The 16,228-nt window shown below is 31.1% G+C and overlaps 1 protein-coding gene across 2 annotated transcripts in view; it reads right to left on the bottom strand.

Moving 5' to 3' along the window:
• The window catches only part of rt (Protein O-mannosyltransferase rt), a 118,227-nt gene that overhangs the window by 22,390 nt on the left and 79,609 nt on the right, over positions 1-16,228 (bottom strand). For both annotated transcript variants that reach the window (XM_085824856.1, XM_085824855.1), the window contains exons 15-17: positions 11,263-11,377; positions 7,228-7,328; positions 7,015-7,131 (exon numbers count right to left, since the gene is read on the bottom strand). In XM_085824856.1, coding sequence (XP_085680982.1) covers positions 7,015-7,131; positions 7,228-7,328; positions 11,263-11,377 — 333 coding nt within the window. The remainder of the gene's footprint in view (positions 1-7,014; positions 7,132-7,227; positions 7,329-11,262; positions 11,378-16,228) is intronic.

Genomic DNA, 16,228 nt, shown 5'->3' with positions numbered 1-16,228 from the left:
CTGGCTTATTATAAAATGTAAGGGGAATAATTTTTTTAATTATACTTATTAGATTTTTTTACCCTTAATTTCAACAATACATATTCCAAAACAAAACTCTTCTTTATTACTTTCTTAAATACGCATCTCATAGAAATTGCTTTATAAAACCTTTTAACAAACTGCTTTCCAGTACGAACAATTCTTGCTTAAATAGTTTTATAACATATTTGTCAATTTATCTTTACAATTCAATGTTAAGGTTATTATATATTTAGATAATATTTATAATCATTATAAATTTAGATACATTAAATAATTAGATTTCTTCACAGTAACTTTCACAGTTGCTTATGAATGAATAAATCCTTCATTTCAAAATGTATTTATAAATAATTTAATAAATATTTATGTATTTTGTTAAAGGCAGATAGATGCTTTTTGCAAGCACATGGATAAATACCCATACATATTTCATATTTTTCATTTCTGGCATGTAGAAATCTTTTAATTTCTGTGCGTTCACTATATTTTTCGAGTAAGGTAATTTACACTAATTTTAAAAATTTACAATAATATGTGGATGAGAAAAAAAAATTATTTTATTTAAAACATTTGGGCATTTGGGACATAAAATAAAAGTAGCGACTACTTTATCAAGGGTATCGAAATATGTATACCATTTTAAAGGTACAGTTAGGTATGTTTCATTCTTTAAGCATAACTTTTTTGCTAAAATCTATATTTTTGTAGTTCAACAGCTTAGAATTTTATAAAACAAATTCATAATCAAAATTGTTGTTCTAAGTTATTGAAAAATAACCAGGATGTGATTTTTGCATAAATGTCACTAAACTATACAAATTATTATTATCCATCACACTAGGAATGTTTCTTTTATGCCAAAGTGTCCTGTTTTTCGATTTGTATGGAACTGTCGTGTGTCGAAATACTATCAGAGTGCTGTCAAGCGGGCTTCTGAATGTAAACAAAAAACACCCCATCTGGTGACTGAAACTTCAGAGCAGTGCTTCACTTCTAATTTTTCCACTCCTTCCTTTCTTACCTCCATGGCACAAACATTATACACTTACAAACATGCATGCCTTCTCCAGGATTCAAACCCGGACCCATCAGTATAGCAGTCAGCGTCTCTGACTATTATACCAGCTGGGCAGCATAATATTTGGAACAGCATGCAGGGAAGTATTTTCAAAGTTCAGGAGCAGGACATACAAATAAAGACATGATACACCCCTTTGAAAGCAGATAAACAATGTCGATGTAATATAAAAAGTTCTGAGTGATTTAAGTTTTTATATATTACATCCATAATTTGTATCTGTTTAAAAACCGCTTTCGAATCCCGGCAAGCGGGCTGACTGCATGTGTGTTTTCGAGATTTTCTGCATTTCTAATGTTTATGAAGTATCCTGTGGATGCATACGTGAATAAGGCGGGCGCAGAACACTGGCAGTTCGATCCAAATTTCGAAAACCGTCAAATAGGCTGGCTGCATGGGTGTTTTCGGGATTTTACACATGTGTATCGAGTATGCAGTATCTTCTCCATGCATATGTGAATAAAGCGGGCTTAGCCCGCGAAATTCCGCTGAACACTGGTAGTTCGGTCCAACTTTCGAATCCCGGCGAGCGGGCTGGCTCCATGGGTGTTTTCGTGATTCTTCGCATGTGTATCGTGTATGTAGTATCTTTTGGATGCATACGTGAATAAAGTGGGCGCAGCCCGCGCAAAACCGCAGAACACTGGTAGTTTGGTCCAACTTTCTAATTCCGGCGAACGGGCTGGCTCCATGGGTGTTTTCTTGCTTTTATGCATGTATATCGTTTATGCAGTATCTTCTCCGTGCATATACGAAGAAAGCGGGCGCAGCCCGCGCAAAACCGCTGAACACTGGTAGTTCGGTTCAACTTTCGAATACCGGCAAAATTGAACATGGGACATGAAACATGAACATGAACAACAATTGAACATGGGACATGAAACAATTGAACAACAATTGAACATGGGACATGAAACAATTGAACAACAATTGAACATGGGACATGAAACATGAACATGAACAACAAACAACAATTGAACATGAACATTGAACAATGAAAAGCGGGCTTGCCCGCTAGTCTACACTATTAAAATCTGTGCATGACTGTTTGTTTGTTTGTGACATCATCTCCTCCTGAAAGGCGTGGAGCTGAGTTTCAGGAATGGTACCCCTGGATTCCAAGAATTCAAGTGATTTCAACCATTCTTATCTTTGTACAACTTTAATCAGCCAAGATATTAATTAAAAATTCTGAAAACGCTAATTTTCATACTCATTTTCCAAGTGGAAACAGCCTCATGCTCTGGAAATAAAAATCTATTTTACTTAGAAAAGTGTTGCCACTGCTTACTTTTAAATTGTAGAATTTGTTAATAAAAAATTTGTACCGTATATACCCGTGTATAAGTCGAGATATTTTGGACAAAAAAAAGACTTCAAAGTGGGGGGTCGACTTATACGCGGGGCCATAAAAAATTAAAAGAATCGGATGTTCAAAAATTTCTTTATATAATGCTGTTGTTTTCTTCTCGCAGTCAAATTGGACGACTTATCAAATAAGTCACTTACTTGAAGTAATTTCATCACTTAAATTATGTGACGAACTAATCACAGAGTTTCATATTTTAACTAGAGTAAGTTTCGATTAAACCAAAGAATTTTCGGCCCCCGAACAACCAATCAATATCGAGCAATAAAAAAGTTTCGCCAATACGCCAAGAAAAGAGAAATGCAGATAGTTTTTACGTACATTAAGTCTTTATAATAGTTATTCTTCATTCATGAAATACTTTTGTTAACAGGCATACATGTCAAAATTAAAAAAAAATAACCCACGCAATAACTGAACAGTTTTGAATATTTTTTTTAACTTTTAAAAAGGGAAAATGCAGATAGATTTTACGTACGCAAATCTTTTCCGGAACAAATTCTAGAAGGTTACAATACGCAGTTCGAGACTGAAAATATGTATAATGATGAGCCAATGACAACAGAAGAGTTCTATGAAATGCTTGGCGAATCTGACCATGATTCGGACGTTGAAGGATTTTGATTTTGTTTATTTATCAAGGTATTTTTAATCGTATATTTATTTTTTTCCTAAGATGATTTTGAATAAAAGTAGTACTTAAAAAAATTTTTTGGAAGTTTCTCGATCGATTTCGGAAGTGGGGGGTCGACTTACACATGGGTTTCTTATTTTCTACGAAATTTTATGTCGAAGTGGGGGGTCGACTTATACGCGGGTATATACGGTAAGTTTTACAAAATATGAAATAAAAATAGGAGCACCAAATATTAAATATATTATTATTATATAAGATCATATTACATGTGACATCATTGTATGTTAAAAATTTTTAGTTAATGTCAGCATTTCAAATAAATAGGTGCTGTTGGCAACTTTTTTGTTCCAGGTTAGGATAACTGACACGATATGTTATTGGCACATTAATTCTTTTAATGATACCAAGAAAATGTTATTATATTACATTAAATTTAAATCATGATGTCATACATATTAACCTCAAGTGTCAAAAGTTTTTGTTTCTTGGTCTGATAACAAAAAAATTAATTACAAATTGGTTGTTGCTTGGAAAGAATGATCTGATTTCATTCCTATTGAAATGTTTTTATGCATTTTCTTTTCAGGTGTACATAGAACTTATAAATTTTGCTTAGGCCACAGCTCGCTCATCTAATTAAGTAAAGAATGATCTGTTTGTTTAGTTGGATTTCAATATCTGATCAGATGTTTTATCAGATGTTTTACTTTCACATTTAACATCTTTGAAATATATTGGCTTTTATGTCAGCAATGCATTCTTTTCCCCAAAAAATACTGTACAATTTTAAATGCAGCCTTTTAATAATCAAACTGGTAACAAATAAAATGACTGCTTTTATAATTTTAGAGCAGAAACTTTTTTTTTATTTGGCTTTTATAACCAAAAGTTCCACTTTTTCAGTTATCTGGAATTTTTAACATATCTGGAAATCTGCATTCCTCAAAGATTCCCAGATAGTCAAGCTTTTACTGTAGTAATAGCCATCTCATTCAACAATTGGGGAGGGGGAACCTTAAACCTCAACTTTATATTATAATAATTATTGTCCTTTTTCTTGTAATTATTATTAACAATATATGATGAAAATTCTCTTCTTGTAGTTTCTCCACAGTTAAATTCACATCAGTTTTTCCTCCTAACATTTTCCTATTACATGTTCTATGAGAAAAATCACAATATCACCACTTTCACGATATATTGAATCTGATTTAAATTTGCTGTCAAATGTAAACTACATCAGAAACCTTCCTCTGGCATACTTCTATGTCATTATAGAGTTTTAGTGATGTATACTACTGTGGCCTGAGATTGATTTTTGGAATGAAACATCTGATGATATTGTTGAAATTCAATTCTATAACTGAAAACAGTCACTGTAACAGATAATTTCAACACTGCTTAATACACTATTAAAAATTTCTCCATAAAACAGAGTTAATTAATATGTAATTTTCATTTCAAAATACATGCTATAACAGGAACACTGAGATTGGCACCACATGAAACCACATACTGAAAAGAGATAGCCATAGGCAATAAATAGTCATACTGAAATTACTAGCTGTTTTGGTATGTTTAAACATCAAATATTGTTTCTGTCACAGACTTTGCACCAATAGTACACAATCTTTAAATTGAGGATATTGATATTAATTTAGAAGTCAAAGAACAAAAATCAGCATTATATTTGCAAATTTTTACAGGACTAGTTATTAAATTGCACATATTTTACATAAATTTAACTTTAGGGTTGTTTATTCTCCTATCAATAAAATTCCAAGTTCCATAGTTAAGGACCTCATTCTGGATATGAATTTCTGGGTTATTTGCAGGATTCCTTGCTGATGTGGTTTAATTTACATTGCTCCAACTAAGAGAGCCTTAAATTTTCATGTTAAAGAATATGAGGCATATGTTAGGGAAAAGGAAACACAGAAGTCCTCTGATGCCCAACGTTGTTGGTCCGAAAATTACACTTTCCATTTTTCTGTAGCCAAAATTGTTCAAAAAACATCTTTCATTGGTGAATCAGATTTTCTAGAGGTGTTTCAAATTCAACAAAATCTTTCTGTTCTAGTTAGCAATCCTAATTCCAATCCATCTTTATCTTCAGCCTTTAAGGAAATTATATTTTAGTTTTCTTGTTTCACCAATAGATGGTGCCAGTAGCTTAAATTCTGTCTAGCCATTCTAATTTTGTTCATTTGCACTTTAGCAGCTGAGGATGTTGGTTCGTAAAACCATCGAAATTAGTCCTGTGAAAATATGCAAATATAATGCTGATTTTTGTTGTTAGACTTCAAAGTTAATGTTTGTTTGTTGCGTTATTTAACCCAAACTGTGGATACTGATATTGGCAGATTTCAAGAATTTTCCAATGCTTTTATGACAAGTAACATATAAAAAAATTAAAGATATTTTTAAAAGTTAGAAAATTTAGCAATACTTCACCAAATGTTACTTAGTTAAAACACATTTTGAAATTTAATGATTTTCATTTCTAATAAGCTCTCTTAACTGTAATTAATTATTTACACCAAATATCGCATGCAGTGATTTATATGGCATCTGACTTCTGTACCCTTGACAATCAATTTAAATTGTGTACTTAAAATTACAGGCCACATATTACGCCATGTAAAATCAATATTTAGGAATACATCCAAGATTAATAAATGACAATTATTTTAAGATTGTTGTAATAATGATTTCAATAAACAATTCATCAACTCAGTAAACAATTCTGCAGATAGATAGATAGATAGAGAGAGAGAGAGAGAGCATGTATATAGATGTGTTTTTTGTGTTTGATTAAATTTCTATTGAAATATTTATTGATTTATTGCATGTGTGAAATCCCGAAAATCTGTGATAGTAGCCTTACATATCACATATGCGTTTCCCTCCTTCTAACAATTAATGTAACTCCAATAATACTAACAATTAATGTAACAATTAATGTAACTCCAATAATACTAACAATTAATGTAACAATTAATTTAACTCCAATAATACTAACAATTAATGTAACTCCTTCTAACAATTAATGTGTTCATATAGATGTGGGTGTATTCAATTTAATTTCTATTTAAATATTTATTGAATGAGTGCAAGTGCAGCTATGAAATCCCGAGTATGTGCTGTGAAAGTAGCCTTACATTTTACATACGTGTTTCCCTCCCTGTTGCATGTTCTTTATATGTATATTTCTACTTTATTTATGTTCTTTTAATTTCAAAATTATAATGTGTGTAGCATGTGTTTATATAGATGTGTGTATATTCAGTTAAATTCCTATTTAAATATTTATTGAATTTGTGCATTTGTGTCTCCCTCCCTGTAACATGCTTGTTTTCAGTTTTATTTATTTGTGTTCATTTACATTCAACTTTATTTTATGCCTTCGTGGAGGACTTCTCACATAAAATACAAAAATGATTTGAAAAAACTGGTCCGCATTTATAGGTCAAAGGTCCCTAGGATCAAAAGGTGAGATTATACGAAAAAATATCCCCAATGTCATATCAAATATACTTTTCAGGAAAAGTATTTATATCCTTAAATCTTAAATATTTGAGAATAGTGTAGGCACTCATGAAGAGAAATACTTTGTGAAAGTATTATTTACATTTAAATCCTGCAGATAATTTTAAAGTGGTTAATAACATAAAAATATGTTGAAAGTTGAGACTAAGAATATGGTCAGTAAAAATAAATTTTGAAAATTCCAGCTGAACAATTACTAGTTGGCCTGACCATCATGACTACACATATGAACACAAAACAAAAACATACAAAAATACACACACACAGATCAAATATACAAAAAAAATTTCATGAATGCAAATTATATAAAAATTCATCATAAAATTACTTTCCAAATATATAATGTCAACAACTTACATTGCTGTGAGGACTGACCCAATAAGCAATACCACGGGTTAAAAAAGGCCATTCTGAGGCATCAGAACTATACATGTGATCCTGAACATTTTCACTATTGGTTGTAAACATCTTATACTACAAAATAAGAAAGAATATTACACTAATAATTCAAAGATATTTTGAATACAAAACCTTATTTTAATAAAAACACAAATACACAAAATAACTAACCTGAAGTTCCCACATTTTTTCAAAAAAGGATAACTTTGTTGGTTGCAAAGGAACAAATTCTGCCATACCCATATCACGTTCTCGCTCTTTCTGGTCAGCTTCTAAAGTAAGATATCACAGAAAGAATTTAAGAAATTTGAAAAGAAAAGCATCAATTATAATTATATTGCCAAATAATAAAAAATAAAACAGTGAAATGTTAATATCCTTAATATATTAAAAACCATCATGACAAAAATTTTTCGACATTATACTTAGCAACAAACACTATTGTAGAGATAAGATGGATACATGGATATTTATTACACTGAATATTACATTGTATTTAAACAGAAACAAAATGAAAAATATCAACCATGCTCATATTTTTAAAGCACTTATTAACCTTTTAACTGTCCAGTTATTTTGATGATTTGGGTGCATAAATTGTCAATTTTTTTTATTTCAAAAATGAAATGTTTGTCTCGCAGTCAAAAAAAATTTTTTTTTTAAAAATGCCATGCACTTTGAACTTTAACCTCTGTCCTTTGAAACCTTCAGTAAAATGCTGCCATCCGTTGAACTGAAGCCGAAATTAACTTCTCACGATATATATTCGGGTATAACAATACGATGCACTTAAAAAAAATTAGCCCGAGTGATACTTGGGCGTGACATTTTGGAATACCAATGCTGTGCCCGAGATTATTTCGGGCATGACAGTTAAAAGGTTAATGCAATAAAGCAATAAATAAAGATTAAAAGTATTAATTCATAATTTAAGATAAATGATGTTGATCAGTTAATATATTATTCAGCAAAATTTTTACTACAGAAATAAAGCTACTATGTATGACATATTATATGTTATATATATATTATATATATGTGTGTGTGTAAAAAAATAAAGAATATGCAAAAGATTAAATTAGCAACATAAATTTCCCTTCTGTATTCTAAAACTAATAACCTCTATTTGCACTGTGTCATTTCGAGACTAATGTTCTTTTTAGTTTCTTCATGATTAAAATGCATATTCGTGTCGGGGAGGTTTCTGTAGACAAGGGTTTCTAAAATGCATTGGTTTCTAAATTAATTTTTCTAAAAAAATTTAATTTAATACTAAACTTTACATTACTTATTTCTCAAAATACTTCATTATTGGTATTTTCCTTTTCGACTTTTAATTTTTAATTGCTAATTTCTCAAGGTACCACTTAGTTGGTATTTCTTTTTGGACATTCTTCACTATGTATTTACTTTTGGTTTTGACTTTTACCCTTGCTTGCATGAATGATGAAACACGAATTGAATGATTGAAGAGTTAGGTTTGGAGGCAACTTCTCCTTGAGTCTGTCTCCTGCCTGCTCAACAGTCATTCACTTACGCATTTTTAAAAAAAAAATTTAGATTAATTTTAATTTGCTAAATTGGTGAATTTATTTTCATATTTTGGTTTTGCACTTGATTTGCTTATGCTATCTGAGTTTAAATGATATTGCAGATTAGTTCAAACATTAAATCTTTTATATGTTTGCACATTATTTTAACTTTTTTACGTATATACATGTTTGTTAAAATTTAATTAAATTTGTATTTATTCAATTTATTCTTTTGAAACAATATATATATATATATATATATACGTATATATGTAAAGATTTATGATAATGTATATCATGCATGCATAAAACAATTTCATAAAAAATACATTTTAAACTACTTCAAAAATATTAGTCCCAATGCATAAAAGATTACTTTTAAATGTAAGAAAACATGCATTAGTAAGAAAAATAATACATTAATAGCTTTTGTAATAGAAAATAAATAGAATTCCTTTTCTTTATGTACAAAGTATTCATTTTTTTAATGTTAAACTGGTCATGTCAATTAAGTAACTGTGCTTCCATAAATGTGTACAGTGTATTTGCAAATAACAGGAAAAATTAATGTTCCTCTCAGACTTCCAAATGTCAGCTGGACATACTTCCAATAACATCATGAAGGCATATGGTGAGGGAGGACATTTTTCCCACTTATAGGGTAGCTGGGGAGGAGGGAAAACCAGTTCCCTAATCAAGGTAGCGAAAAATTACTATCTGCCTAATTTTAGTCAGGCACCATTTGTAAAGTAGCTTTTTTAAACAGACAACATGAAAATCTGGTGATATCCCCAATGGAATTTGAACTTTGGAGCTTCTGATGGCTAGCTAGATGTACTTCCAATTACACTATGAAAGCATGCAGAGAGAAATGTTAAAATTCTTTAAAAAGAGAAAAATCAGAAATAAACTGAACAGAAAAATAAGTACATTCACTGTCTTTTACATAGCTAAAAGAAAAGTTCCCACAAGCCTTCAAATTCTTCAAGCTTTAATTTGAACTATGGAGCTAAACATTTTAGTTTAACATAAACCTTTGAATTTTAGCTTTACTTCAAAATGTTTCTATAACAGCATAATTTATGAGAATATACTAGTCCATATGCTTTTAAGAAGCTATGTATATTTCTTATTATCACAACAATATAATATTTAATAATATGCTCCATGGTTCCTTATGGATGAGATTACTTATGGATTATCCTTTTCTGTAGAAGTTGCCACGATATTTCACGGCCAGAAAAGACCAGTTTCATCAGCATCGTGAATCTATTCTGGAGATAACTTTTCACAACTAATGAGTTCAATGATTTCATCTGCAAATAATATTCAGTATCAGCTGAAACTTTTTTACCTGAAATTTTTAATTGCCATATACTATGGCAATTTTAAAATTTGGTTAATCAACTTATCGAATACATGTACTCATTTTTAAGTTCATTCCTTCATAAAATATTTTGGCTTGAGCCATTCACACTGGACCCGTCAATGGCACGCCCTTGCTGTGACGCTGTCTGAATGACTCAATAATCACTTTGTCATGATCATCACTTTTAGCACAACAAATAATTTTTTCTGCTTTCATTGCGAGCAGATTGTGGGAACCCACAAAAAATTCAAAAAGTTCCTTTTTCTGTTTTCTTATGACACAGTTGACTTTCCAATACCATGACTCTCGAGATTTTGAGATGTATATATCTTTTATCCATTTTTTGCAGCATTCAACTTTTTATTTAATGGACATCAAAACATGCTTTCGCTTTGTAGATCCTGTTGTAGCTCCAGAATTAGAAATTTTTTTAGACATAATCAAAAGTTCAAACTTTTATTTTCATAGATTTGCTGTAATAATAAGAGCCTGCAAAAAAAATATGAGCTGGATCAATTCGGAAAGTTAAAGAACAAAATTAACTGAAATTAATTGGAAACAGTAAAGTATAATTTTAACCTAGCTTAATAGCATCCACTATACATTAATGGCTATATATCATAAGATTGAAAATGAAAGACAAGTTTTCCTCTAAATTTTGTCTTGCTTCTATCGTGCACTAAGACAATTCAGCCAGAATTGTAACAATTTACTTATTTATTATACTTATGTCTATTTCTTGTGCATGCTTAAGGCTTATCTGAGTCCTGAATAAATAACTTCTCACATATACTTGAGGCTTATCGAGGGCCGTGACCAGACATCTTACTGCCTGATGCAGCCTCTGCGAGTCTGCGAATTCTGCTACCAAGTGCCCCTGTAAGTTCTAAATTTTTGCTGCCCTAAATTTCAGCTCCGATTGCTTTCCCAAAACAATCAGCACTATTTCTATGTAGAAAAGGTTTCAGTTTGAGATGTTAGCAAAGCAAATATGCAGCTATGGAGTCAAATTATTGATCACAGAAATTTTTACTACAATGATTGTTTCTTCAATAACGAGGTATTTTATTTAGCGAAGTGCATTTAAGAATCAAAACTCTCCACATGTTTTATTATGGGGAAAAAATCAAATGTGCATGTGCAAAGCATACATAAAAAAATTCCCTTAAAAAAAAAAAAAAAAAAAAAGCTGTTTGTGGCATTGAATTCCAGATTTTAGATCATTCCAGATATTGCACGTCCAGATCATGGACTTTCTACTGTAAAACAGATACATAAATAATCTCTACAACTAGAAAGTATTACTTTTTGTATATCTGTGCTCCTCAACATTCCATATAGTATCATCTTGATTTATTATTCTATCTGTTACTATTTCATGTTGATTAAAGCCCCATTCAGGCAACTGTTTTCCACTAAACTGCAAATTAAAAACAATAGCATTATTATTATTATAATTACTTAATTCTAGTGATTTTTGAAATAATCACCTTTTAAAAATCATATACTATAAAATATAATCTCAATACATATCATTCAAAAGGACACATATTCAGATAAATATGTTCAATTATACCAAAATAATAAATCCTTTCATAAACTTTTTCTACAGTCAATGAAGACACAGGAACATATTGTTATGGATTTGGTATTTAAATAGCTTATGTTAGTTGAATTGTAAATTAAATGGTTTAATTTTCCGCGTAGTGCAGAGCGTGACAAATATTAAAAGAAAGCTAAGCCAGAAAATTGAAATACAAGTGCGCGTGCATGTAATATTTAATAAATATCTCTTTTTGATTTTGAGAAAGTTTCAGAAAGTTCTCACAGGCGATTTAAAAATCTTGTAAAAAGGAGGAAAACCTCTCAATTCAGTTAGTCAGTGATTTTAGTTAGCTTGTTGTTGTTTTAAGAGTTTGTTTAGAAAACTGCTCTTGTTGATTGTAGCGAATTCGCGGATTAGCTTTCTTTAGCTGATTAAGTTCTATTGAACGTTTGAGTAGTTGAAAGATAACTACTGTGAAATATTGTAATACTGCACGATAATTTGAGGAAATTTAAACACATTTGTTGTAATAATAATAAATTTTGTTCATTTTTCATTGGACTTGTGCATTCATTTCATGACGAACCCGTACGCACGCAACAATATCAACAGTATCAAATAAAAATACATTAAATTAACAGGTTAAGATATTCAAATATAGCAAAGGCAATCAGCCTAAAAGAAGAGATATCCTTGTGGATAATGTTCTAAGGAAAATTGGCTCATATTCATATAACAGAAAAGGAAAATTATGAAAAACAACCATAAATTCAATTGTTTGCCTGGAATTGAACCCAGATTGAATTCATTCCAAGATTTTAACCACCTGGCCACTGTATCAAGAAATTAGGAAAATTTAAGAAGTATGCATATGTATACAAATATCCTGATTATAATGTTAATATAATACTAATGTTTGAATGATTTACCTTCATATGATAGACCAAATTTACATAAATTAACACATGTATATGTATAAAAAGAAACATCAAGAATAAGATATAAAATATCTTACTCTTAACCCTTTTGCACTGACTGTCACACATTCATGCCAGCAAGAAACGCACTCATTTCCAGGCCGGCATGTGGCATGTCAGAGCATTTTCTCATTTGCTCCTAGCTGTCATGCATTTGTGCCTGTGTTTAGGAACGTTTTAAAAACGATATCTTTTGCCACAAGACAGCAATGTATGTCCAAAGGATTTGATGTACATGTAGGTTTGACCTTCATCTCAAAATGAAAGAAATATGACTCTCTTGAACGTTGATTTTTATTATATAAACATAGAGGAAGGGAACAACATAGGGGAAACATAGAAGAAGGGAACGTCATAAAGCATTCCACAAGCATGCTTTATAACGTCTTTTAAAAATGAGCACATGGTAATTGTTTGCAGTAAGTAGGAGAGTTTTATTTTCAATACCGCATTTGGTACTTGGGTTTGTAGCCTAGTTTGCAGTCTTGTAGATGTGATATTTCTCTTTTTTTCAGCATTAGAAAGTCAAAGCATCGAAAATATTTAACTGAACTTGAAATAGCAGAAATGATGCAAAATATTTCAGATATTGATTCTGAAACAGAGTCTGAGAGTAGTGGTTGTGGCACTATAATATATTCTGATTGTTCCATTCATAATGAATTTAACGCAATCTAATGATGAGGGCATTTCAAACATCTGCATGCTGAGTACATCGAAGGCAAAAACTTCTCCATAGTCATCCACAATAGAAAAGTTAGCGCAATTACCACTCAAAGCAGTGCCACGACTAAAAGAGAATAATTCAGTTGAAGATAAAATTGATTTTTTTAGGTATTATTTTGACGATACAAAATGAAATTAATTACTGAAGAGACTAATCTGAATCACAGAACTAAATATCCGAACATGTATCTGGTGCAATTCTTTGAACTATATACCTGTTACAGTTGAAGAAATGTTTGTTTTCCTTGCTCTAACAATTTTGATGGGTATTATAAAAAAATCCAGAATTAAAATGTACTTTTCTATGAATCCCATGATTGCAAGGCCACTTTTTAGTAGTGTAATGTGTCATGATCGATACGTTGCAATTCTTCAATGTTTGGATTTTTTCAGCAGCTATGACAAAAAAAAAATTGGAAAACTTCAACCAGTTCTGAATAAAACAATTGAGAATTTCGAATCTGCTTACACTGCTGAAAGGAATATATCAGTAGACAAAAGCTTGTTCTTGAGGAAAAGAAGACTTAGATTTCACCAATATGTCCTTGCTAAATGATACCGATGTAGAATTAAACTTTAAAAATTGTGTGAATCTAAATCAGTACATACAGGGTGATTCTAAATTGTTTTTACAAATTAAGAGGGGTGGCAGTACTCATACAGATGAGCAATAATTACCATCGAACATATGGTCGCATTCCACTCCGAGAGGCAGAAAAGAGGAGTATTAGAATTCCAACCTAAACTTACAACACAGTCGGAAGAGCGAATGAACAAGACCAAAAGTTGTGCAATCAGTTTAGTGAAAAACTCACAGAGAGTGGGAAAAAAAAAAAAAAAAAAACGGATAAAATCGAAAACTTGGAGTTTGAATGTTAATCCGAGCTCAGACTTTGATGGCAAACACTCAGATGCACATCTTTGGGTGGCAAGGTCTCAACCTCGCAAACGATTGTAACAAGTTAATTATCTAAATTATTAAGGAGAAATTATCTATTGGGGGGGAGACTGCTACCTTGATATCAAGTATCAAGGTAGCAGTTTTTTTTCCCCTTCACCATCTTCTATCCTGTTCTCCTGGACTTACTGTGCTGCACTCATTCTACTTGAAGTGCTGCACTCATTCTACTTGAAGTTCTGACAGCCGAAACACAGGATGGACTTTTCATACTAATTTCGGCATACAGTGAAAATTGGAGTTAGGTGATCATATTCAGCCTTTGATTAGATAATTAATTTGTTGCAATCGTTTGTGAGACTAAGACATTGCCAACCAAAGATGTGTGTTTGAGTGTTTGCCATCAAAGTCGGAGCTCGAATTAACACTCAAACGCCAAGTTTTCGGTTTTATTCGTTTTGTGCACTTTCTGTGAGTTTTTCACTAAACTGATTGTACAACTTTCGGTCTTGTTCATTCGCTCTCCCAACACTGTTTACATTCATGTTGGAATTCTAATATTCCTCTTTTCTGCCTCTCAGAGTGGAATGTGATCCTATGTTCTATGGTAATTATTGCTCATCTGGATAAGTACTATCACCCCTCTTAATTTGTAAAAACAATGTAGAATCACCCTGTATATATATAATTTTATCACTTGCATGAGAAAAGGAACAGAATTAAAAGAAACTTTAGGATTACATGGGGAATGAGTTGTCAAATATTTACTTGAAGAACTTTATGGTCAAGGGCCCAATTTATATATCAGCCTTTTTTTATATCTCCGTCATTGGCAGATGAACACTTCAGACTAGAAACAAATACTGCTGGGACTAAAATAAGAAGAAGGAAAGGAATGCCTAAAAATTTCCACCGCCCAAAATGAAAATCGGTGATATGTTGTTTTTGCAGAAAAATAACAAACTGCTTTCAAAGATAGGTGGAAAATGCTAAGCATATCAACTGTACATGATACCAAAATGTGTGATAATGGAAAAAAGGATCAGACAACAGGTAATCCTATCACGAACTCAAAGTGTATTGTACAATACAACAAAAATATGCTACAGACAGACTAAGCGATGCCATCATAATTCAATATCCAACTTACAGAAAAACTGTAAAATGTATAAAAAAAATTTCTTGAATATCATGGATATGGCTAAATTATTTTCAACCAAAAATTAAGAACAATCTTCCTCTCCTTAAATATTGCCTTAATTTAGTGAATCAAATTATTTCTCAGTTTTCCTCTAAAATCAGCAATGTTAATATCATACCCAAATCAGTAGGATTTACTGCTCAGATTAACTGAAAGACATATTTCAAAACTTTATTCAAAAGAAACTGCTGAGAAAGTAAAACTGTTTTGTTTGTTCACATTCCTACAAATGTCCTCCAAAATGGCAAATGAGTTGTTATGAATGCAAGGATTGTAATGCAGGACTGAGTGTAGATCCCTATTTTCAAATTTGTCATACTAAAAAAGAATTTAAAACTACATATTTAGTTTTCAAGTGTATAAATGTCATTAAATGAACAGTTAACATTGAAAATAAAACATGTAAAAAATGTATTTAAATAAGAAGAAACATATGTGAATAAAGTATGTAAATAAAAGATATACAAAGCATATGCTGTACGTTTGAAAAACTATAATTTCTGCCACAAGATGGCACTGTATGTCCATATGGTTTCAGATACATGTACATTAGACCTTCTACTCGAAATGAGAGAAGCATGACTCACATACACGTGTTTTTGATTACATAAACAAACGGGGAAATAAATGTTTCCAAATGGAGTGATTTATGACGTCTCTTTAAATCGCACTTTATTCGCACGTAGTAGTTGTTTACTGTAAGTAGATAAGTTTTATTTGCGCTAAAGCGTTGGGTATTTCAGTTTGCAGTACAGTTTTTAGAAAATAATTAGATCTTGTTAGACGTGAATTCTTTTTGTTTTTACCGTTGCAATGTCGAAGCGTCGAAAATGTTTAACAGAGCATGAAATAGCAGAAATGATGCAAAATATTTCAGATATTGTTTCTGATATTCTGATTTTGATTCTGAAAGATTAACTGAA

This window comes from Stegodyphus dumicola, chromosome 10 (genome assembly GCF_044657685.1).
Source record: "Stegodyphus dumicola isolate Sdum_Otavi_A_Nest chromosome 10, ASM4465768v1".
In the NCBI taxonomy this organism is placed as follows: domain Eukaryota; kingdom Metazoa; phylum Arthropoda; class Arachnida; order Araneae; family Eresidae; genus Stegodyphus; species Stegodyphus dumicola.
Note: the sequence above shows the minus strand (reverse complement) of the source record. Positions and strands in the feature narration are given on the sequence as shown.